The sequence below is a fragment of the Calonectris borealis genome, chromosome 9 (assembly GCF_964195595.1).
Source record: "Calonectris borealis chromosome 9, bCalBor7.hap1.2, whole genome shotgun sequence".
Lineage (NCBI taxonomy): Eukaryota > Metazoa > Chordata > Aves > Procellariiformes > Procellariidae > Calonectris > Calonectris borealis.
In genome coordinates this window covers 12,620,603-12,641,813 of record NC_134320.1, presented here as the reverse complement: position 1 = coordinate 12,641,813, position 21,211 = coordinate 12,620,603, and the positions used below count along the sequence as shown (strand labels likewise).

General features: G+C 34.8%; 1 protein-coding gene across 4 annotated transcripts in view; it reads left to right on the top strand.

The window, feature by feature from the left end:
• The window catches only part of ATR (ATR checkpoint kinase), a 43,803-nt gene that overhangs the window by 8,776 nt on the left and 13,816 nt on the right, over nucleotides 1-21,211 (top strand). For 2 of the 4 annotated variants that reach the window (XR_012674842.1, XM_075158272.1), the window contains exons 10-33: nucleotides 339-598; nucleotides 1,019-1,209; nucleotides 1,320-1,420; nucleotides 1,738-1,909; nucleotides 2,583-2,750; nucleotides 3,621-3,815; nucleotides 4,174-4,359; nucleotides 4,832-4,924; nucleotides 6,405-6,535; nucleotides 6,726-6,869; nucleotides 8,091-8,184; nucleotides 8,957-9,082; nucleotides 10,580-10,786; nucleotides 11,003-11,116; nucleotides 12,018-12,133; nucleotides 13,026-13,146; nucleotides 14,029-14,166; nucleotides 15,300-15,507; nucleotides 15,979-16,157; nucleotides 17,070-17,234; nucleotides 18,436-18,527; nucleotides 19,119-19,210; nucleotides 19,570-19,747; nucleotides 21,010-21,186. Coding sequence is in view for 3 of the 4 variants with exons in the window: in XM_075158272.1 (XP_075014373.1) it covers nucleotides 339-598; nucleotides 1,019-1,209; nucleotides 1,320-1,420; nucleotides 1,738-1,909; nucleotides 2,583-2,750; nucleotides 3,621-3,815; nucleotides 4,174-4,359; nucleotides 4,832-4,924; nucleotides 6,405-6,535; nucleotides 6,726-6,869; nucleotides 8,091-8,184; nucleotides 8,957-9,082; nucleotides 10,580-10,786; nucleotides 11,003-11,116; nucleotides 12,018-12,133; nucleotides 13,026-13,146; nucleotides 14,029-14,166; nucleotides 15,300-15,507; nucleotides 15,979-16,157; nucleotides 17,070-17,234; nucleotides 18,436-18,527; nucleotides 19,119-19,210; nucleotides 19,570-19,747; nucleotides 21,010-21,186 (3,648 nt within the window). In the remaining variant the exon portion in view is untranslated. The remainder of the gene's footprint in view (nucleotides 1-338; nucleotides 599-1,018; nucleotides 1,210-1,319; nucleotides 1,421-1,737; nucleotides 1,910-2,582; nucleotides 2,751-3,620; nucleotides 3,816-4,173; nucleotides 4,360-4,831; nucleotides 4,925-6,404; nucleotides 6,536-6,725; nucleotides 6,870-8,090; nucleotides 8,185-8,956; nucleotides 9,083-10,579; nucleotides 10,787-11,002; nucleotides 11,117-12,017; nucleotides 12,134-13,025; nucleotides 13,147-14,028; nucleotides 14,167-15,299; nucleotides 15,508-15,978; nucleotides 16,158-17,069; nucleotides 17,235-18,435; nucleotides 18,528-19,118; nucleotides 19,211-19,569; nucleotides 19,748-21,009; nucleotides 21,187-21,211) is intronic. The other 2 variants (XM_075158274.1, XM_075158273.1) reach the window with 2 other exon arrangements.

Genomic DNA, 21,211 nt, shown 5'->3' with positions numbered 1-21,211 from the left:
TATCTTTGTCAGTTAAATATACATGATATTTGTCCATATGTCTCTTAAAATCTTTCCAATTTCTCTGCCTTTTGTATATATGTCTTGGTATTTTCTGTCCTATTGTGTCTAGTCTTCAGTTTCTTTATAACATTCCAGACTCACCATGCCCAGTGCTACTTCAGAAATTTAATAGAACTTGGGGGTAATCTGAAAAGGAAAAAGATAATTTAGCGGGACAGATCCTTAAATTGTCCTAATAGTACTTCTAGTATAGTTAGAGAATTCAGATAATGTAGAAATAAAAATTTCTAGGTAAATGATCTATTAAAATGGTTTCATTTTTGTTTCCCTTTCAGAAATCAGATCAAAGATGAGTCTGAGCTAGTCAAGGAGGCTTGTGCTGCTATAGTTGGGAAATTATCTTGCTGTCTTTCTGGTACATTCAGTGTGCGACCTTCCTTAACAGACTCTGCTATCAAGCATGTTACTTACGATATTTTGTGTAGCAGCCTTACTGTGACTTCTGCTCATGAAAAAACTTGTTCTGTGCAAGCCTGCATTTTCAAGCCATTTCTTATTCTCCTCGAGAACAAAGTATCCAGTTCAGTAAAGCTAGGTGTGTGACTTGACTTTTATTAACATTTTGCACTTCTATATGAGGTACTAAGTCACTACTTCCATACCTTTCTCCATTCCTTTTTTTCTATATTGCTTTTTTTATAGCTATAATGGTGCTTGAAATGTTATATTTCAGTTGATATTTCAGTTGATAGCACTGCTAATGTTTGATGTTGTCAGTGATATTCTTTTTGAACTATCTTGGCTTAATTTTGGTCTATGGCTATATCTAGAAATGTAATAATTGATAAAATCTGAATTTTAAATAGCTTGTCTGGTTTGACGATATTTACTCTTTTGATAAAAAAATATAGTGTGCTTTATGGCTTACTTGCATCACTGTTTTGTGCACTTCAATAGATTTTTAAAAAGCATTAAAAGTATTTTTTCCTTTCCTCCTTCAATCCATGCCACCCAGCATTTATAGAAAATATACCTCATCTTTGCAAACATCTGGATTTTAACACTGATGAGTCCAGTGTGAAGATTCTTGTTGGATCTTTATTAAATCTGATGGAAGATCCAGACAAAGATGTAAGAGTGGCTTTCAGTGACTGCATAAAGGACATACTAGAATCCTTAGACTCTGAAGAAGGATTCATAAAAGAGGTGAATTAATATTTATTTTTGGTTGTTTTGCCTAACTTACTATGGTTTTTGTTTCACTAATGTCAAACACACTAAAATTATTTGTTTTGTTTTGTTTTCATGTGTTCCAGCTGTTTGTTTCAAGAATGAAAGAAGCCTATACAAATGCCAAAATATCAAGAAATAATGAGCTTAAAGATACCTTGATTCTCACAACAGGAGATATTGGAAGGTATTTTTGATAGTATCTTGAAAATTGCAAAGTACCATCAGTTTGTGATGCAAAGTAACTTTTTGTTCAAGTGTAAGATTAAATTACTTATTTCAAGGTCAGCCTTTGTCCAGAGTCCTTTGCAACTGTATTAAGCTGTTGATTGATATGGAATATTCCTCATTTTCTTCTGCCCTGCCATAGGAAGCACAGATAAGCTATGCAAATACAATGATGAGTCATTTTGCGTTATGGTAATTGTATATTCTTAAGTCATTTTATCAATGCAACGATTCTTTTTTCCTTTTTAATTCTTTTTCTTCTGCTTACTTTCTAAGGGCATCAAAAGGAGATTTGGTACCATTTGCCCTCTTGCATTTGTTACACTGTTTGTTGTCCAAGTCAGCTTCTGTGGCTGGAGCAGCATACACAGAAATTCGATCCCTGGCGGCAGCCAAGTCCATAAAACTGCAAGCTTTTTTCAGTCAGTACAAGAAGCCTATCTGTCAGGTAAAAAGAAAAGAGTTGGTGGTGTTTAGAAAGGCATATGTTTAGGTTCTTCTTGTGTATTTTGAAAATGGTATTAAAGGTAAAAATTTTTACAAGGTGAAATCTCATAGGACAAGAAAGAGGTGATTTGAAAAACAAAACAAAAAATCCCTCACAAACGTTCAGGAAGGAATGGGAAATCTTTGACTTTGTCATGGTCTTCTCTCCTCAACAGTATTGTTTTTCTTTTTTATTCCCTAGATGCTGTCATTCTGAAACAGAGGAGCTATATAGTTTCTTGCATTCTGTGGTACCATTGCTATAAGAGGCTATGATTTAAAATTGGAATTGAAGTCAGCGTTTTACAGGCATAATACTGACATGATTGATTTGTTCTTTTGTTATACCCATTACCTAAAGACAGAAGTTCTGTTTAAAAGAAAATTATCAAAAGCAGACTTACCTAATTTTGAATATTTTTTTAATAATGCAATGTCTGAATCCAGGGTGGCAAAATTAAATGCAATTATTAAGTGGATGATAATCAGTTCTATCACAAAGTAATAATCATAGATCTATGAGCAATAAATGAGAAAGAAAAACAGATGCACAGAAAGAGGAGCGAAACTCTTGTTTATTTATAGAGAGCGAAAAAGGGGAAAATAATACTAAATATATATTTCTTCATACTTAGTTTCTAGTGGAATCCCTGCACTCCAACCAGATGGCAGTACTGAGTGCTCCATGCCAGGGTAATGAGCTACAGAAACAAACAGCTGCTCACCAGAGAGAAATGGCTCTGGACATGTTATCTGAGATTGCCAATGTGTTTGATTTTCCAGATCTAAATCGCTTTCTCTCAGTAAGTTGGTCAGTCCTTTTTACTTTTGAGTTTTTTTTTTTCTTTTTGTGTGTGTGTGCGTGCTTGTGGATTTCTATTTTAGTCCACAATTTTCTGTGAATGTCACAGATCTGAATTTTTTTTTCTCTGGTTGCTGTTGTTTGTTATAATATAGAATACTTGGGAGCTCAAATACAGAGAACAGTTTTATCAAGGATTTACAGTGATGGCTATAGAGCTAATTCAAGTATGATAGATGATGAGTACTCATTGAGTATATCTATATTAATGATTTAGTGCACTTGGAGGGATTCTTTGTATGGTGTGATGTTTGCATGGTGTCTGCTTTCTTGTTTCAAATGAAGAAAGCTATTGTTCTGTGGATGTCTTCCTGATCTGGCTAGATATCTGTTACTTGAAGCCTAAGTAGCTTCATACTCATGCTTGTATTTTGCTTGTCGGTAGATGGGAAATGCACAACCGTTAAGTAAACAGTATTCTAGTTGACTGGTAGGTTGGGGGACTGTTGTTGTGTGTAGGTGTGTTGGTTTTTTTGTTGTGGTGTGGTTCCCCGCCCCCCTCCCCCCAAGGTTTCCTTTTGTGGAGTATCTGGATGGACATGGAAAATGCTAGGTCACTTCTTGTTTGCATGTTTCTCAGTATTGATTAGATGAAGCACCTCCTTAAGTAATTATTTTTATTTTATCTGCATTTTTACTAGGTATTTCCATCTCATTGAAGTTCTTCTTTATTCACACCTAGGGTCATATGTATGACCAGAGACGTGTGGTACTGTACTGACACAAACAGAACAAAGCTGAACCCTGGGGTTTTGGAGGTTTTTGTTTGTTTGTTTGTTGTTTCCATTAAGTGTTGTTCTTAATTTACCAGCGGACCCTACAAGTTTTGCTTCCTGACCTTGCAGCCAAGGCTAGTCCTGCAGCCTCCACACTTATTCGAACAATAGCAAAACAGCTGAATGTAAACCGAAGAGAAATTTTAATCAATAACTTCAAATACATATTCTCTCATTTGGTCTGTTCCTGCTCCAAGGATGAGCTTGAGCGGGCGCTTCATTACCTCAAGGTAAATTGGCATTTGCTCTATTATACATGCAGATTAGGAGCAAAAATTGATGAATAGTGAGCTTTCTGCTTTATTTAAATTTAGGTCTTTCAAAGCATAGGTGGGGAAACTGTATATGCAGAAGTTTTGTTCTTCTTGTTATTTATAATCTGTTCTGTTGGCTCTGAGGAACTATTATAAGATACTTCGCAAACTTAAAAACTCTAAAAATTTGGTTTAACTAACATTGAGCTGTTTGGAAGCTTTTTCTTCGATTTCTATGGTAAATCAACCAGAGTCCAATGCCTCCTGTCTCTCAGTATGCTAGTTTCATTGTGATGAAATGAAGACTTGGTTTCTGTCTGCTATTTGATTATAGAATGAGACCGAGATAGAACTGGGCAGCTTGCTGAGACAGGACTACCAGGGACTGCATAATGAATTATTGCTGCGTATAGGAGAACACTATCAACAAGTCTTCAATGGTTTGTCAATATTGGCTTCATTTGCATCTCACGATGATCCCTATCAGGGACCTAGAGAAATAACATCACCTGAACAAATGGTAAGGACGTCAAAATATTCATGTTCAGTTTTGTTCCATAATTTTTTTCTCCAGTCTGAGAGTGAAGACAATTTGACATTCTCTGAACATCACTTATTCGAGGCAAAAAGTGGATGAAAGGCCGGCATTTCATATTAAGTGTTCCTGTAATAGGGAGGTGCATACTGAGTATGCATAAAAAAACCAAAACAAAATAAACCCAAACAAACAAACCAACCTCCCCACACTCACAAATACACAAATCCCCAAATCCTACTAAAACAAAAAACCCTGCAGCCTAATAGGGATGTCTTTCATTAACACTGATATTTCTTACGGAGCAGTGTATGTATTTGGGATTCTTCTCATTTGTCTTTCAGAATTAGCATTTCATACTTGCTTTTTTAAATTTCTTAAGCTTAGGAATGTGTTAATAGTAAGGTTATTTGCTTTTTACTTTTTTTTTTTCCTTTCCCCTCTGCCCCCTCCACAGGCTGATTATCTGCAACCTAAATTGCTTGGTATCTTGGCTTTTTTTAACATGCAGTTACTGAGTTCCAGTGTTGGCATTGAGGATAAAAAAATGGTACGTAAACTTAATTTTGAATATTAAAACAAAGATAAGCAAGAGCTATTTTAATATTCCAGACATACTTACGTGATTGTGCAACTGTCATTGAAGTCTCAAAGATACTAAAGTTTCCACATGATTCTTGAAAACTGATGGTCTCACTGTGGCTAGGACTTCTGTGTAAGCTCAAAAGTTTGTTTTGTTTTGTTTCTTTAATGGTCAGCTAATGTACATATTTCAGTCAGACATGGTATATGTAACAAGTCACTCAACCAGTAATTATAGAGGAGGAAACCAAGTGTATATTTATGTGTGTGAAAGAAACAAAGTGGAGGATGAGGGAGTATGGGGGAAAACTGCAGTTACTGCAGGGAACAGGGTTATAAGGGCACCAAAGGGCAAAGCTAAAGAAAATAGGATGCAAATCCAAGAGAAATTGGGCTTTATTGGTTTTCCTTCTCAGAACAGCTCCTTTCAGCTTTACAGTAGAGAGCATTTAGAGAAATTAGAGCTCACACCGTGAGACAGTCTGAAAATTCTGCTGTGCTGAGGCAGCGCTTCTAACACGGGGCTTTTAGCCACCTCACAGAGGTAGTGCAGATTATTTCTGTAGGGAATTTTTCAGTGCTAGAATGCATATGACCTTTACATTGATGGACTGCATTTTTGCATTTTCTCTGGTGTTCTTTGAAGCTTTTGGCTTCTCAGATATTCACATTGAGATGCTATCATTTTCATAACCCCATGTCTTCACGCTTTCTGAATTTCTTCATTTGTATAGCATTTCTTCTGCTGCACCTGCTGCTGTTTCTATCTTTTCTTGTTCTGTTTTTTTTCTTGGTGAGTTTCCCTTTCCATGACCTTTCCTCAAGCTCAGGTTTCTTCCTGTGCTACTGATCTGTCATGCTGGATGTTTTACTACCTTGTTTGGTACAGTGTTACTATGACTGAAATATCTCCTGCTTTTTCTGCATCTCAGTATTTCTCTTCTGTCTTTCATCAGTCCCATTGACAGCTAGGCTATTACCTGTTCCCTGAAGCTTACCAATCACTTCTGCCAGAAGTTGTGTGTCAGCTCTGTTGTTGATGGTTTGTTTTTGGTGGTTGTTTTTTTTTTTTTTTTTAATGCAAGTTTGTTTGTTTTCTCTATATGTCCAAAATTTTAGAAGCTGAAAAGAGCAGGTTTTGAAAATATAGTCAATGATGTCTTACAACAGACTTCTATAACCATGAACTCCTTTGGTGTCCACAGTTCTTCCCTCATCAATCTGTCAACAGCCTAAATAATGACTTCTGTTACAATCCTGTCATGACAGAACCCCTTTCATTCTCTTTTCCTCTAACCCTCAAATTTCTTATTGAAACATCAAACTGAATTTGGTGTCTTATAGGCTATGATTTCTTAAGCCAGGGTAGCCTGGTTTTATTAGAAAATATGGCTTGTATGCGTTTTACTGAGATCTAATACACTAAAATGACTTTTCTCTATGTCTAGGCTTTAAACAGTCTTATGTCTTTAATGAAGCTCATGGGTCCCAAACACATCAGTTCAGTAAGAGTGAAGATGATGACTACACTGAGAACAGCTCTAAGATACAAGGATGACTTTCCAGAACTGTGTTGCAGGTAAACTGATAGTGTACCCAAACAGTGACATACCTGCCATTTCTGTCCTCAAATACACTGTTTTGTTTTGTTCTAGATAATAATCTAAACTACAGAGCTGAAATAACTTAAAATGCTTCTCATGACTCACCTAAAATGTCTTTATGCAGAGAAGAATCATTGATTACTATTGTTTTCTTGTCTTGTTTAGAGCCTGGGATTGTTTTGTTCGAAGTCTGGACCATTCATACCTTGGCTCCTTGCTTAGTCATGTGATAGTAGCGTTATTGCCCCTTATACATATCCAACCAAAGGAAACTACAGCAGTATTTTACTTTCTCATAGTTGAGAACAGGTACCGTACAAAATGTTTTCAGTTATATGGATTAAACCCTCTAATAGGAATGGGGATAACCCTAAATTAAAGTTGTCCAGCACTGAGACGAGAAAAATTGTTTTTCTGCAAAATAGTATGTTGTTCTTCAGAAGTCCCACTTCTCTAAATCGCAATGAGATTTTGAAATTTGAGAAGTGATAGCCTCATCTGAAAAGATGTTTTTATATTGTCCTTATGAAAGTATATGATGCTATGGCCAATTTACAACCCATTCAGACACTTCCCCCTGCCAGGTTTTCAGACTTCCACGTTTTTTCTGCTGGTATGGAAAATGAATTCCCACGCAAACAGAATGACAATGATTGCTAACATTTGCTCTAAGCTAGAGAGAAGTGTACAGAGTTGGAAATAGGGAGGAAATGAGTTCTTTCTTTCCTTCAATAATTAGAGTTATAATTATGAAATGCAGAGAATTTAATGTTGAGTAAGATTTCATACATCCTCTTCACAAGTGGTCACACCAACTGAAAATAAAATCAAAGTCTAATACAAAAGACTTAAATTTTCATGACTTAACCTTTTTGAAGACAATGTTGAGTCTTAATTCTTTTTCATCTTATGTTTTGTAGCTTAAAATTATGATTTTTTTTTTTTTTTTAAGGAACGGTGATAGTTTATATCGTGATTACTTTTGCTGGGGTTTCATTTTTCTTGCACTGTATCATACCAACAGTATTCAAAATAAAAGGTGACAATATGAATAATAAGGCTCTTCTAGAAGCCCATAGTCGCAAAATTGAAAGAGATTCTTTCATGTTGGGAACACAAAATTCTTTTCTTTCGTTGTGTGTTTTCTTTTCTTATGAGGAAAACTGGAACTGATTCACATCAAATGGGATTAGTCTCACCCTTTGGCCAGTGTCGAAAATAAGGAGACCCATACCTGGTAGAGGTGGATGGCAACTTTGAAAGCTTTGGAAAGAACTGTTTTTAAAAGAAGTAATTTGAAGTATAGAGGAGAAATACCTGTGGCTTAGTTGAGTAACAAGAGAAACAAATTGTTTAATACGTATACTTAATTAGATTAAAAATTCATGGAATTTACTTTTTCCTTCTTTTCAAGCCTTTGTTCTTCTAGTCATTACATTTCACTGCTTTCTTTTGATGGATTTTAAAAGATTTTTCTGATCCAACTAATGCTTGCTATGTTCTTTGCAATATTTTTTTTGTAACTATTAGGGATGCAGTACGAGACTTTTTACATGAAATATATTTTCTGCCTGACCTTCCGGAACTAAAAGAAATTCAGGTCGTCCTTCAGGAATACAGAAAGGTACAGCTTGTTTTATTTATTTGTTTAATTTAAATGCATCAAATTCATGACAAGTGAGGAAAACATGTAAAGTTTATTGTTAAGTGGAAATAGTATTTATCTGCTTCCACAACAAAACAGAATTTGTGTATTGCAGGAATACTTCGAAGCAGGTTCTGATTCTTCTTTAGGAGTGAAATACGCTTACGTTTAACATGCTTGTTTCTGTAGCATCTTCTGAACACTGACTTTTCATCTTTTTGAGACTAAAGAGATTATAAGATTAAAAGTCAGCAGTATTAGCTATGGCAATGAATGTGTTACAAGAGAAGCTTACAAGAGAAGCTACTTATAATTTGATCCCTCTTCCGTATTCTCTTTAAAGGTAACAAAGTTTGTCTGTTTTTAGGAGTACTCTATGGTCCATTTCTTTTGCTTGCCCTCAGAATGGTTAGGTAGTAGATGGGAAGTAGCAATTATTCAGTGGGAATGAGGTAACAAAAGTAAAAATTAATTTGATTTTAGATAGAGGTGCTCAAAGAAAAGCATTTTCTTCTGATTTAATAATTTTTATTTACACCATCATTCTATTTACACAAAAGTGTAAATATAGCACCTTTTTGAAGAAAACATTTAAAAAAATAGACAGGAAGACAGTGGTATATGGATATAGATGAGAATGTAGGCAGAAAGGTAGTTGTTTGTCTGTGTTCTCACTTGTGTTCTTTGAGATGCTGCTTAACTGTGTTCAAGTTAAATATAACTTGAACTTCTTACGTCATGCCTTGTTCAGGAATCCTCCAAAAGCACCGACTTGCAGACAACACTGCAGCTGTCTATGAGAGCTATTCAGCATGAGAATGTGGATGTTCGTATTCACGCACTTACCAGCCTGAAAGAAACATTATATAGAAATCAGGTATAGAAAACCTTCAGTAGAATTAAAAATAAATCAAAGTAGCATCTGGACCAACAGTCTAAAACTCCTTACTGTTACTGTGTGTTCACATGAAGTGTGTTATTCTCCTCAATTTATTAAGCTAGCTATTTCTTAATATAGTGGGGAGAAGGGAAGACATGTCTCCTTGTAAGAGGACTTTCAAATCCTCCTAATCTGTGTGATGATAATTCAGCAAGGCTAGTGGTATATTTCTTATCTTTTTCAACTCTGAGGGAAGACGTATCTAAGAAGTCCATTTCAGCAATCTGTCGTGTGGGCTTGTTCTCTGTTAGAACATGTATAGCTTTTGCATCAGGAGACTAATACATTAAAGCTAGCATTTTTTGTGTGTGAGTGTAATATCTGAAAGAATTAAGATGTATGTGACTACCTCACACCTTTGTTTTTTTTTTTTCTCTTTCTTCTTTGCCTTCCACCTTCAAAAATTTGAATCCATTGATCATATTCAGATAAATTTTATAGCCATATACAAGTTGCGAAGATACTGCTTTACAAATCTATGTGGTTATTAGCCCAGAGGGGTGTATGTGACCTATTAAAAAAAAAAAAAAAATCTGTCCTCTTAGTAGCTATAAGATTGTGAGACACTTTCCAGTCAGAAATTTTAAAAAATCCTAGCTAAAAGAACAAACAATCACTGTGTATGTTCCTGGCCAATCAGAAGTTCTTGCAGCTCAGGTCAGCAAAGTCTCACCATGTCTTGCTTAGTTGGCAGTCTAGCAAATAATTAAGGCAAATCAAACTTACTTAGTTCCACAACTTGTGGAACTATTTGCTCTGTTTTGTTGGCTGTAGTTTCAGTTTTCATTAAACATAACAACGGCAAACATCTTCACATTATTAAGAGAAAGGTTTTTTCTGTATTTGGACTAAATGTGGAACTAAATGTGGGGAATAAAAGTTGGGCCAAAATGAAAAAGAAAGGAAATCTAATTAAAATGGTGGGCATTGATTAAAGGACTTGAAACCCTGGGCTTTGTAGAGAGTGAGAGTGAAGAAATGACCAACAAATGGGAAATAATAAGGATACAAATGGCAGCAAAACCAGAAGATATGACAACAGCTGCATGAAAGAAATTGAGAGGAAGTATCAGAACACATGAAGAAAAGGGACAGATATGAGAAAAAAAATTGATGTAGAAAAGAAGAGAGGTTCTTGGTAAGACAAGGAAAGAAAATGAAGTTAGTAGAGAAGTGTATGATAATGAAATACTATATTGGCCACGACAGCATTATTAATTGAGGCCCAAATCTCCGATTCTTTTTTTTAGTCCTTCCTAGGATAACAAGCAACTTAAGGCAATTGGACTGTAGTTACAAAATGACAGTATTTCAATCACTAACAGTCATGGAATGAAATATGAAGTAAGAGTGAGTTACAGATGGAAAATTTCTGAGAATATTTACCATAAACGTGGTTGTAGAATAACTCATCTTTATTTTTCAACTTCCTAGGAAAAATTGATAAAGTATGTAACAGACAGCGAAACTGTGGAGCCAGTCATCTCCCAGTTGGTAACTGTACTTCTAATTGGCTGCCAGGATGCAAATTCTCAAGCCCGACTACTTTGTGGAGAATGTTTAGGTGAACTGGGAGCCATAGATCCCGGCAGGCTGGATTTTTCAACAAGTGAAACTCAAGGAAAACATTTTACATTTGTGGTAAGAAGTGTTGCTGTAGTGTTTTGTTTAGCATTAAGGGTTTTTTAAAAGTACTTGGGAGTAGGGAACTTCTTACCTTTAGACCCTTTGAAAATCTGTACTTGCTTTCTCATCTAAAACAGTTTAGAGTCAGGCTTCAAAGTGATCATTTGGAGATTAAAGATGCACTATTACTCGGTTTGTTTTAATAAAACTGGCGTTCTGTTTGTCATCGAGGCTGGTGTGGAGGACCCAAATTTTGCCTATGGATTATTAATGGAACTGACCAGAGCATTCCTTGCTTATGCTGATAATGTTCGTGCCCAGGATTCTGCAGCATATGCAATTCAGGTAAGATACGTGGTTAGATCCTATTTTTTCTTCACAAATTATTTCCTATCACACTGAACACAGAATTATGCAATATAAGTGTACGTTTTGAAGTACATGTTTAAGTATTTGAAACTTCATCTTATACAGCTTTAAATTACAAAGTACAAGGTTATTCAGGATAGTGATTTTTTATTTTTTAAACTCCTCAGTGCTCACTTAAAATTCTGGTGAGTTGTCAAATAAACAAAGATTTGTTTGCTTTTGTGTCATGATATTTTAGGAGAGAACTGATGTTTCAGAGGTAACTAACAGTCCATACATATTGATTCAAGGAGTAATCCTGAGACTGACTTAGAAATGGTGCAGGTTCCATAGGCAGAAATGAAAAGCAGTATTTCTAAGAGGGTTTCTGCTTCTACTTTTAAGAAGCAAGTGGAAGTGAGCCTACCCTTATTTTCGGACTTTAGTCTTCTGTGCTGGTTTGCCAATTTTTGTTGGTTTTTTTTTTTTGGTTTTTTGTTGGTTTTTTTTTTTAACTTTGTGAAAACTTCAGAACAATTCTTTGCTCCAGGAATAATTAAGTGGTCCCATGTAGTCAGCGGAATAAGAGAATTAGCTTATGCACAAGGAGGACTCAGACTAACTTCTAGTCCTGGTTTATTGACAGATGTGAAGAATACAGGATAACGTGATCCAAACACCAACTGGAGAATCTGGGGAATCAATAGTTAGTCAAAATCAAGACTGCCTAGTAATAGGGAATTAACAATGTTGGATGAAAGTTTTGCAGTTATAATTTCTGATTTAAATATTCTGTAACTTCTATCTTGTTACTTCTGTATATACACAGTTTTTATTACTACTGTGGTCATGAAATATTTTCAGTGCTAACTTGGTCATGTAAACCATGCCTTTTCAGGAGTTATTGTCTATCTATGACTGTAGAGAGACAAACACTGACTGCCCAGGCTCCAGGCTTTGGAGGAGGTTTCCTGAACACGTGCAGGAAATCTTGGAACCTCACTTAAATACACGGTATATGACAACTTAAGCAATTTATTTTCATAACAGCTGTAAAAACATTTTTTTTTTCCTCCAGGTTGGCAATAACTTCGTTTAGTTTTGTGATTGTTACTCTTCTGTGAAGAGTGATATGTGTATATACAAAATTCAAATAAGGTCTTTCTATGTAAAGCTGAATTAGCACTTCCTTGAATGTAGTTCTCTGTAAATAAAAAGAGCAAAATTCTGAGCTCATACTTTGCCCAGATCTGCCTGTTTGTCTGTAGAGCATTGTCTTTCTTATGCAATGTTTTGAAGCTTTTATTTCTGTTCTTTCCTGTGTACAAATTCTCACTAGCATTTGAGTTTGTACTCAAATCCATTAATATCCCTTTACTGCCACCCTTTATAGAGGTAGGAAGAGCTCATTGGGTTTTAATTTTACTTTTTATTTTGTTGAATTAATGATAAAAATAATGTGGAGAAAACTTCAGATTATGTATGCACCTTAATTTGAAATAATCAACAATGTTTCCTTTCTGTTTCCTCATGAAGACCGTCATGCTCATCTAAGCTTTACCTGTTTAGAAAACAAACTTTTTGGCATTTCTTGGCTTTCATATATGTTCTGGGTTTTTCCTGTCAAAAACATAGTACTCAAACTGATTTGAACAGCACTTTGAAGTATACTTAAAAATTGTGGTAACATGTTAGGTGGTTGGTATTTCATGTTTCATTTTAAGAAACTCTAGAATAAAATATGTTGACTACTGAAAGTATTTTCTTAATTCTTTTTTAAAAGATTCAGAAGATGAAGCCTAATATGATTCCAGTTAGGGAACTTCATAATTAACGATGTGCTATTATTTTTTATTATATTAAATAAAAAAGTTAGTTTTATTGAATGGATATTTTAAAATTACAGGTACAAGAGTTATCAAAAGGCTGTAAATTGGTCTAAAATGAAGAAGCCAATTTACTTAAGCAAATTAGGTGATAATTTTGCAGAATGGTCGGCAACTTGGGCAGGTTATCTTATAACAAAGGTAAGAGAATAAATCTGCTCTCTATATTGGTGTATACAACACAGTTCTTGAACTACATTTTGGTTTTTGAAAGTCAGGGATGGCTGGGGGAATATGCCTATTCTCTATCGGCCTGTTAAAGCACATACCTAAAGACTGCTTGCATTATCAAGGTAACCATGCACCTTCCCTTCCCCAGCATTGTTGCTTCTTGGCTAGGCTTCACAGGTAGTGTCAAAGCCAAAAGTCCAGGAAGTTTGTCCTTGTCCAGAGACTCTTGTATATCTGAAGGCACTGACAAATGCTTCTGAAAAGTATCTGAAGGATTTCTTTCATTTCCCTATAGCTCCACAGTCCCAGCACATAAAAAGTATTTGTTTCTTTCTTCCTTTCCTTTCCCCTTTCCAACATGTAACTGACGCACTGAAAATTTAACTTCTAAGTCAACCACTTTAAGAAGTGAATTTAATCACAATAGCTCAGTAGCTACACTGTCCTCTTTCTCTTTCAGACAGAGAAGAATTGAATGTTTTCATAATTTCCTACTTTTTGCAGGCTTTTAAGGGCAGAAGAGAGGCTGAGTGCAGTAGTAGACTCTGAGCCTTAAGGTTTTTTCTGTAGCCAGTGCAAATTCACAATGGTGTAGAAAACGTGGAAAAGTGGAACATGTAAGCGATGCTTGCCTGTCTTTTTGTGGTATCAGCAACTGATACATGTAATAGCAGCTGCCATCTGGCATCCCTGTTGCAGGTGTAAGTCTGATGAACCTTCTATAGGAGACAAGTATCTTAAAATTATTTGATGGAATAGAATTTGTATTTGTCAACAAAAAAAAAGCCTCTTAATTGCAGGCATTTGCACTTCTGCAATGATGTTTTTCCTGGAAATAATATTTTTCAATAGGTGCGACATGATCTTGCCAGAAAAGTTTTCGATTGCTGCAGTATTATGATGAAGAATGACTATAAAGTGACAATTTATCTGCTTCCACACATCCTTGTCTATGTTTTGTTGGGAGGCAGTCAAGAGGATCAACAAGAGGTGAGATGTATTATAAGGTAGTGTTCTTCATAGAACGTTCAGGAGCTGTTCTTCCTAAGAGCTGTTCAACTCTGCAGAATTACTGCAGACCTACATGAACAAATTGTATAGGTGTTAAACTCCTTTCCCTGTATTATTAATATAAATTTTCTGCCAGGGTTTTGAATATACTCATACAAGTTTGTGTTTAACTGCTTTTCTGTGGATTTCCATCTATTTCTTCAGTAGGGCCTAGGACGAGATATTATGCAGTTAATTATGACTGCAATAAATCAAGAGCTGGAGTGGTACAAAGAGGAAAAGAGTGCTACACAAACAAGGAATAAATTGAACTTGTATACTTCTAAGAATTCAGACCCATAATTTTTTCTCTCACTTGCATACACTTACAATTTAAGTGGAAAAACTGTTTAGCTACCAGATTCATGCAGAGCAGGATTCATAGATGTCTTGTAGCAAAGCAGGGGTAGGAGAGAAGAGAATCATCCAGTCTGCTTTCCTTTGTTTTGCTTTAGCACAAGTTTAAGAGACTGAAAAATATAACTTACAGTCTATTAATTTGAAATTTCACAGCTAAGATATCTGTGTTTAAACATTGTGGGTGTGTAGAGGTGTGTGATGATTTTTTTTAATGTGAACAAGTACATCCACAATAAGCATCTCCTATGTATGTTAACTCATATTCTGTTGACTAAAACAAACGGGAAGCAGGTCTTTTGGCATGGCATTTACTTAAATATAAGAAAAAAATAGATCTGTGATCTGGTAGTTAGTAGATAACTTGACTCTTATCAAACCTTGAAGTATTGCATTTGCAGCAGAAGCGCAGTAGCATTCATTGTGTTTTGAAACCTAAAATTCCAGTAATCATGATGGTTATTCTGAATCCAAAGGTTTGCTTCTCAAAGGATTTCTCCTTGTATGGAATCTCTTGACAACAACTGCTACTTGGTTTGCAATTTCTTCCTCTTAAGATTGTGGGACAAACAAAGCTTGCAAATAAGCCCAAAATTATTAAAATACTCAAATCAAACTAAAATACTAGATATTTTAATTAAGTGTTAATTGCTGTTTCCTACTATTTTGATGCCTGTTTGGCACTTCTGTCTTTTATCATATTAATGTTTGTGCAGGTTTACGTGGAGATTATGGCTGTTCTGAAACACGATGACCAGTCTACTAGGAGACTTGAAGACAGTGCATCAGATCTAAGTCAGCTGAGCACACAGACGGTGTTCTCCATGCTTGATCATTTAACTCAGTGGGCTAGACATAAGTTTCAAATGCTTATTGCTGAGAAAAATACTAGCAAGTCTAGCAAAGACAGAGGTGATCTAAAAAGTGAGTAATGCTTATTTTGTTTAAAGTGATGTTTACATTCTTCAAATAAGTATTTAAATTTGCCACTTCACATTATGACCATTTAAGAATGCAATATCACTATAATATGTTAGTCTGCTTTATGACTTTTTCTTACTATCATATTGCGATTTCCACCCTCTCACCCTAAATCCATTGTTTTGAATGCCTATAGTAAAATACAGATTCAAAATAAAAAAATGAAATGTTAATTTCTTGGTAGTTTTCTAAAGGTTCAGTTTAACATATTCTATGCTGTCTTGCAAGATGTAGAAAGTTTACCAGGATTGTTTTAAATAAATTATTGTTGACAGAAGAGAAAAATATGTTCTTAAGTTAATCAGATTATCACACTAAATTGTGAAATTAATTAACTGAATTTTGATGCATGAGGTAATTCTTATAAATGAAACCTCAATGGACAGACTTTTTAAAATGTTTTTTTTCGTATAGCATCAAGTGAGGACTGTGGAGAATATCAAAATGTGACACGTTTTCTAGACCTCATACCTCAGGATACACTAGCTGTGGCTTCCTTTCGCTCTAAGGCTTACACAAGGGCTGTGATGCACTTTGAATCATTCATCACAGAGAAGAAACAAAATATTCAGGAGCATCTTGGATTTCTTCAGGTTCTGAAGTTCTTTTTGGTTTGGGTTTTTTTTTTTTAATTTTAAAATGAAAATAGACATAGATGAATAAAGCTTTGTCAAATTCTTCTTTGAGATGGGGAGAAGAAAAGATATAGTCAGGCTCTTGCAGTTGGATACAAGTGTTTAGTCATCTGTCTTTCAGCAGTATTAGTACTTCCCCTTGATTGGCATGTTTCTTATATGAAAAGGAAAGAGTAGCTTTCTAGTGTATAATAAAAGACTGTAGAATCCTTAAAATAGTTAAATGTGTTTTTGCTGAAAGTATAGCATTTATTACTTTTAGTTAACTGTGCCTTTTGTAAGAGCAAACACAGCCAGCTATAATAACAAAAAAACCAAAAAAAAATCCAAAACACATTTGAAGGAAAGCTAAGTGGTTTATTCTAAAGCAGAGAAAGAGCTAATGCTAAGGGTGTTGGAAACAATTTAAATTATTTTCAAGTGTTTTAACCTGTGGGATGAGCCTGTTTGTGGGTCCTTATGGTTTATATTTCTCAGTGATATTTCAAATTTGAAAAACTTAGTATGTTGCTTTTTCACCTTAAGTAATCTGCAGCTTCATATTATACAACTTTATCATGTAATAATAGAATATTTATTTTGTCCTTTATACAGATTGTTTCAGGTAACTTGATGTGTTATTCTTTCTTATTCTTTCTATAGTATGAGATCATGAGTATTACAGTATGCTAAGAAAAAGTAGGGCTCACTTTGGAAGTAGCCCAGCAAAACTGACGTTTTCCATGAAACCTTAATACCAAGAAGTCCTACAGAGTAGTTTGTTTTCCATTTTCAAGAAGATGTGTGATTCTGAGCATGTTATATATAAAATATCTTCTTGTTGTCTTAGGGTTGTTTTTAATGTCCATTTCCAATTCTGTTTGAATAAAGAAATTGTATGCTGCTATGCATGAGCCAGATGGAGTAGCTGGGGTGAGTGCCATTCGGAAAGCAGAACCATCTCTCAAAGAACAAATCCTTGAACATGAAAGTATTGGCTTGTTAAGAGATGCGACAGCCTGTTATGATAGGGCTATCCAACTGGAACCTGATCAGGTAAGTACAAGACAAATTCATTATATAGATATATTTTTTTAAAATATATATAATTATTATTTTTTTAATCAACTAACGCAGAATACCTCTTCAGAATATGTAAGTAAAATGGGAACATAAGAGTATACTGTGGCAGTTGCTGAATAACTATTGCTATTGGAAGTGTCTTATGAACTGAAACAAACCTCGTGTTGGGTTTATACTGTAACTTGCAGGCTTGGGTTAGTAGTTGGATGCTTATGCCCAGTTTTTTGCTAGGACAGCGTACCAAGTAAAGTTCAGCCTTTGCTTGGGAAGGCCTGGAATTGGATTGCTTAAGTATCAATCAGTACTGGTACATGCCAAGAGAACTATTAAAGCAAGTTGCCACAGGTTTTATTCAAAGTAATTCTGACTTACTATTTTTGATTATTGACTTCCAGGGAAAATGTTCGTAATACAAGAGCAGTTGGAAAATGATTAAAGAAAACTTATAATTATTTGTCTTCCATTCCCCTTTCCCTTCCTGTATTTGGAGCATATAAGTATAAGGTACTGTAAAGCTGAGCTGTACTGGAAAACCATCATGCTTTTCATATGCCAAAGTGAATATCCAGACATGTGTTGATAAATGCAAAAAGAAATATCTATATTTGAAATACTCTTCTAATGGAAATTGGTAAAAAGTTTCCCAGGCTAGGATATCCCTATGGTTTCTTGTACTTCCCTGTGAAGCAGAGGTTATCTAGCACAGCTGATAACAGGTATAGTAGACAGAGTGTTTTGATGGCCCTACTTCATTCCCAGAGTATGGAAGACATTTTTATGAAGAGTGAAATTGCTTTGGGTTTTGGGGTTATTTCCTTCCTGTGACTTTTTCCTTCTTATTGTGGTTCATTTCTTTAAATCAGATTTTTGCTCACAGCTCTGGTATGGGTATTAATAAATTAACATCAAACTACATTTGTGGTGCGGCACATTGCAAAAATTGCCTATGGTGATTTAAGTTGTTTTTTTTTTTTTTAATTGTTTTGGTTTTGTTTTTTTTTTTTAATTTTGAATTTTCTTTTAGTTTATGGTGCTATTGGTTATGCCTTTTCATATTATAAAAAGCATCCAAATGGACATATTTCCTCCTTCAGACTGCCATGAATTTCATGGATGTATATGTGGGTTTTTTCATTTGGTGTTTGTGTTTTGTTTTTTTTTTTCCTATTTCTAGATTATTCATTATCATGGTGTAGTGAAGTCCATGTTAGGCCTTGGTCAGTTATCTACTGTAATTACTCAGGTCAATGGAGTGCTTGCGAACAGGTACTGTAAGCGTTAATACAATATTTATTTGAGTAATATGAAGCTCTTGTGTTACACCTATGTCTCCATAGCCATTTTTGCGTATTATCAAGCTTTTGAGGCTTATCAGGCATATCCAGTTAGCAATGTGAAGCTAGAAAACTTTAAGTGCATTGTCTATAAATTAATTTCAAGACTTCCTGAAATGTTAGTACTTCTTGTCTGCACTGTGTATAGTGTTGATATGTGCTTTAATTTGTTAAATAGAATCTGTCATTCATTGTCTTGCATGTTCCATATCTATTCTGTAGCCTAATAGGATAAAAGAATTGGAAGATGGTACTTTTTAAAATGTGCCATAGAAGTTAAATACACTACTTGGAAATTGAATTTGTGGGATTGTGTTGTACAGCTATTATTTTTTATCAATGCATATCCTTTGGTTTTACTGAATTTTATTAGAAGCAAGCTTACCTTGCTTCTTTTCATGTAAGATAAGTTTTATATAAAGAATATTTGCTAATACAATGTAGAACTAACATACTGAGGGGTGAAAGGAAAAAAAAAATGAGTTCAACACAAGCTTTTATTGCCTTCGTTTTCTTTTAATAGGTCTGAATGGATTTCTGAATTGAACACTTACAGAGTGGAAGCAGCCTGGAAACTGTCACGATGGGATTTACTGGAAAATTATTTGGCTTCGGGTAAGTTATCACGATATCAAAATATGAATACTTTCTTGCATTTTTGAGCAAGTGTATGTTTTAGTCTAATCATCTTGAATCAAGGGGCAGCTATTGTAATGTTTTAGTCTTGTAAATGTATTTGATTGTAAACTCTGTAGTCTTTGAGTAGAAATTTCAAGCAAGTGTAAGGCCAAATTTCTTCTGGGTTTGTTTGCGGGGTGTGGATTGTGGGGTGGAATTATACAGTATTTCTAAAATTCAATTAATTAGTTCTGAGAAAAACTTACTTTTCCAGTAGTATGTTAAGACAAATTAGCATGTTCAGATTAAGCTGCTTAAAGAAATAGAGTTTGAGAGGCTTTTTTTTCTCCTCAAAGATGTGAAGTCCACTACTTGGAGTGTCAGATTAGGACATTTATTATTATCAGCCAAGAAGAAAAATGAAGCAGCTTTTTATGAAACACTCAAGATTGTTCGAGCAGAACAGATTGTACCCCTTTCAGCAGCAAGCTTTGAAAGAGGATCCTATCAACGAGGATATGAACACATTATCAGGTTTCTGGTTTTCATGTCACTATTGTCAAATCCAGAAATCACATAAATCAAGTATGCAGCAGCAAGAATTTTTCATTTCCATAATAAATGGTACTAATGTGCATTTTCTGACACCTCTCTTTTTTTTGTTGGTTTTTTTTTGGTTTTTTTGTACTCACCCAACTGGAAACCTTTGAATTAATTGGGAATTTATATTTACCCCCCATGAAAAATATTCACAATGAAACTGTTGGGTATAATCTTACAAAATCAGCAAGCAAGTTTATGTAAACATCAGGTAATAAAAATCAACAATTTAATTGCATGCTTAAAGTAGTACATACAGGCCAGTAACTCCATTAACTTGAGAGCATTGCTTTTAATCCGTATGGTGGCCTAAAAGCACTCCCTTCTTTTATCAACAAGAAGCAGTAAAAATTAAAACCCCATCCCTTTCAGTAGTTTTGCTTTTTCTTTTGTAATAAATTTTGAAGTTGGCTATAGTAGACTAACGAGTAGCCTTTTTTTAATGAAAAAGGCTTAATACTTCCTCTGCACTGTAAATGCATCCTTATGGCAAGATATCGCATGAAACTAGTCAGTTGAAGTATATATTTCTTAATTACTTCTTAATTCTATTTTGTGTTGGTAATTTTTTCAGTGTTATTTTATTTAGGAAATGGAGTTTGAGTATTGAGAAAGAAGCGTTTCAAAATAGTTAGATTTAGCCGTTGATCTGGGCTGCTTGGAAGCCTTCAAACAGTCACTGTTTCTCTGTCAGATATACCCACTACACTCTGCCAATGAGAACTTGGGCATTTACAAGCTTTCAGCTTTGCAGCTTTACAGTGACAGCTAGTAATAATGGTATTTTTAAATAAATGGACTAACTTTATTGTAAAGGAGGTGTTTAAGTAACAGATAGTATATTGCCGCTAAAACGGTATTTGTTGAAAATATCAGACTTTTTGAAGAATTATTGCTAAAAGTAATAGCTAAAAATACTCTTCCTAAAGATTGACTTCCTTTCCAAGTGATCTTCATTGTCTCTGTGTTCAGCAGCTTGGCAAAGGAATAGTGAGAAAATAACTAATCAGTTTACAAATCCTTGATTTTCTGTGTTTGGTTTTGCTGCATTTTTGCTTTTAAAAGAAGTCCTACTATTTGAAATTACTTAATGGTCAGCTTTTAGAAAGAAAATGGCAAAAGCTGTGTAAAACTTGCACATATCTCAAACAGCAACCAATTTTCAACAATTTTTTGCCTTTATTTTGCTAACGCAGGTTGCATATGCTGTGTGAGTTGGAACACAGTATTGGACCAATGTTTCAGCAAGCAGATAGTGACCGTGGCAGAGATTCCCTGAATTGGTGTGCTCGTATTGAAATGACCCAAAACTCTTACAGAGCAAAAGAACCCATTTTATCACTGAGAAGGGCTTTGCTTAGTCTCAGTAAAAGGTGAGAACATGACTATTTCTTGCCT